Raw genomic sequence first — 3,181 nt, 5'->3', positions numbered from 1 at the left:
TTTGGGAGGCTGAGGCGGGTGGATCACCCGAAGGCAGGAGTTCGAGACCAACCTGACCAACATGGTGAAACCCTGTCTCTACTAAAAATACAAAAATTAACCGGGCATGGTGGTGTGCACCTGTAATCCCAGCTACTCAGGAGGCTGAGGCAGGAGAACCTGTTTAACCTGGGAGGCAGAGGTTGCAGTGAGCCAAGATTGCGCCACCGCACTCCAGCCTAGGAAACAGAGTGAGACTCTATCTCAAAAAAAAAGAAAAGAAACCCAAAAATTAGCTGGACATGGTGGCATGCACCTGTAATCCCAGCTACTTGGGAGGCTGAGGCAGGAGAATTACTTGAACCCAGGATGTGGAGGTTGCAGTGAGCCAGGATTGTGCCACTGCACTCCAGCCTGGTGTCAAGAACCTACTCCATCTCAAGACAAAACCAAGAAAAACTACATATACATTTTTTAATATACAAAAGTATTTCAGTACTCTAAAATAAGTTGATACTATTTTATTAAAAAGACATTGCCTATTGTGGAAACTAATACTAGGAAAAAAAGGATGATAATTAATAAGCAAATGATTAAAGTAGAACTATTAACCTTATGTAAGATTATCGTAATTATGTAAAGAAAAGAGAATTTTGAAGTTTAAATTTAGTAGTAGCAATAGACTTGTAAAGTCAAATAACTATTCTAGAAAAATAATTCTCTGAGGTTTTTCTTTCTCCAGATATAATTTTTTTATCATCTTATATCCTGTCGGAGTTGCTGGTGAACTTCTTACAATATATGCTGCCTTGCCGTATGTGAAGAAAACAGGAATGTTTTCAATAAGACTTCCTAACAAATACAATGTCTCTTTTGACTACTATTATTTTCTTCTTATAACCATGGCCTCATATATACCTTGTAAGTATATACTTATTAGTGCTTTGATTTGACATATGATGTGGAAATTTTTGAAAGGATATAATAATAAGCAAGGGGAAATAATTAGAAATAATTGCTTATAAATACATTAAAACTTCAGTTTAACCCCATGTTTACTGTTAATTTGGGAAAATTGAAGGGAGAGTGAGGCAGAAGACATTTCACTTGCTATGAGAATAAAGGCAAGTAAATTAACGCATGGATGATTGCTTTCTCAAAATCATTTAAACATCAGCTTAGTATGATTTGTTTTTTAAAGAAAGATAAAAATAAATTATGTTTAAAGCATTAGTGTACTTTTTACAAGCATTTAGAATTATATGTCTGAATATAAACTATCCAAGAAAATGTCAGATTATTTCTATCTATTAAGCATATACTTGGAAAAATCATCTAGGAGTAGTTTTGAGTCTTATTTGTGTTGTTCTATGTACTTGCAAATAATAAAGACTCTTTTCTTAAAGGATTTTGAATAAGTCAGCCTCTTTACTAATTTCTCATCATCTTTCAGTAGTTGCAGTGAATTGGTGAGGCTTTGCTCCATTTAAGTGCTAATAGTGAGGCTAGGCTCAGTGGCTCACGCCTATAATCCCAGCACTTTGGGAGGCCGAGGTGGGTGGATCACCTGAGGTCAAGAGTTCGAGACCAGCCTGGCCAACATGGTGAAACCCTGTCTCTACTAAAAATACAAAAATTAGCTGGATATGGTAGTGGGCACCTGTAGTTCCAGCTACTCAGGAGGCTGACGCAGGAAAATCACTTAAACCGGGGAGGCAGAGGTTTCGGTGAGCCGAGATTGCACCATTGCACTACAGCCTGGGTGACAGAGTGAGACTCCATCTCAAAAAAAAAAAAAATCACTAGCTGGTGAATAAAGCCAGGGTTTGAACTCAAGCCCATATGTTCTGTTCAGCTACTCAGAATTTTATGGAAGTATTTACAATAATGGTCAGTGAGTTTAAGTAATTATGACCTGAATAAATTTAGCCCCCTAGGTATATATAATATGATGGTAACCTTTCTTAGGAAGTACCTAATAGAAAGAAATAAAACCTATTGTGTATTTTTGCTCTGTTTGAGCTAAGTTTTACAAAGAAATTTTTACCCAAAGTTGCCTAAGCAGGATATTCAAAGCTTGTTCTGTGATAAGGTTCATTGGTTTGATTATTCTGATCATCATATTCAGAACTATTTTTACACTGGTATTGTTTATAGCTGATACTAATTTGTTTATCCACCAACATTTATACTATGAAACACCGGTTTGAAACACTGGTTCAAATTGGTTCAAAATAATTCTTCAAATTTGACTGGACAGATGACAATTTGTCCAACTGACCTAATAACATATGTATTTATGTGTTTATTATATAATAGACTAAATACCCTTACACCTAGCCAGGAGGAGCTTCTGCTTTAGGCTCTGTTAAGAGGACCTTGTTGTAGCCCTTCTCTGGTCACTCCACACGGCACCCCACTGCCTGCTAGATCACATTCCAGAAACCTGAGACCATGGAATTTGCTACCCAGATGGCAATAAGCATGCATCTGGGCCCTAATCAGGCTTCTTCCTCCATCCACTGTCCTGAGGGTTAACTATGTACCAGTATACACACCCTTGAGAAAACAGGATAGCCGGGGGGCAGCTGTTGGTGAGGGGTATGGATGAAGCTTAGATGTCTGCACCCGGGTATCCTCACACATGTGCAGGAGACCCCTTGCAGTACAGGATACCGCCAGTAGAATGGAGAACGGGAGGCTGGGTGGGCCAGTTTTCCCTGTGTGGGAATGTTCTGGCACAGCATTCCAAAGACTTAAGCTTTCGAAATTCAAACATGGTCTTCTAAGTTGTTATGAAGGTAATTTTATGAAGGCATTTAAGTTTGTTAAAAACAAGCAAAAATAGGCCAGGCACAGTGGCTCATGCCTGTAATCCCAGCACTTTGGGAGGCCAAGTCAGGTGGATCACTTGAGGCCAGGAGTTCAAGACCAGGCTGACCAACCTGGTAAAATCCCATCTCTACTAAAAACAGAAAAATTAGGTGTGTTGGTGGTGCATGCCTGTAATTTCAGCTACTTGGGAGGAAGGAGAATTGCTTGAACCTGGGGAACAGAGGTTGCAGTAAGCTGAGCTCATGCCACTGCACTCCAGCCGGGGCAATAGGGTGAGACTCTGTTTCAGGAAAAAAAAAAAAAAAAGGAAAGAAAGAAAAGCAAAAGTAAAAACAAAACCCCAACAGTTACAGCATTAGAATATTTA

The 3,181-nt window shown here is 39.0% G+C and overlaps 1 protein-coding gene across 1 annotated transcript in view; it reads left to right on the top strand.

The window, feature by feature from the left end:
- HACD1 (3-hydroxyacyl-CoA dehydratase 1) overlaps positions 1 to 3,181 on the top strand; it is a 21,627-nt gene that overhangs the window by 9,569 nt on the left and 8,877 nt on the right. The window contains exon 5 of the mRNA XM_011976549.1: positions 722 to 900. Coding sequence (XP_011831939.1) covers positions 722 to 900 — 179 coding nt within the window. The remainder of the gene's footprint in view (positions 1 to 721; positions 901 to 3,181) is intronic.

Source organism: Mandrillus leucophaeus, unplaced genomic scaffold (assembly GCF_000951045.1).
Source record: "Mandrillus leucophaeus isolate KB7577 unplaced genomic scaffold, Mleu.le_1.0 Scaffold1018, whole genome shotgun sequence".
NCBI classification, from domain to species: Eukaryota; Metazoa; Chordata; class Mammalia; order Primates; family Cercopithecidae; genus Mandrillus; species Mandrillus leucophaeus.
This window is presented reverse-complemented; position numbering and strand designations above follow the sequence as displayed.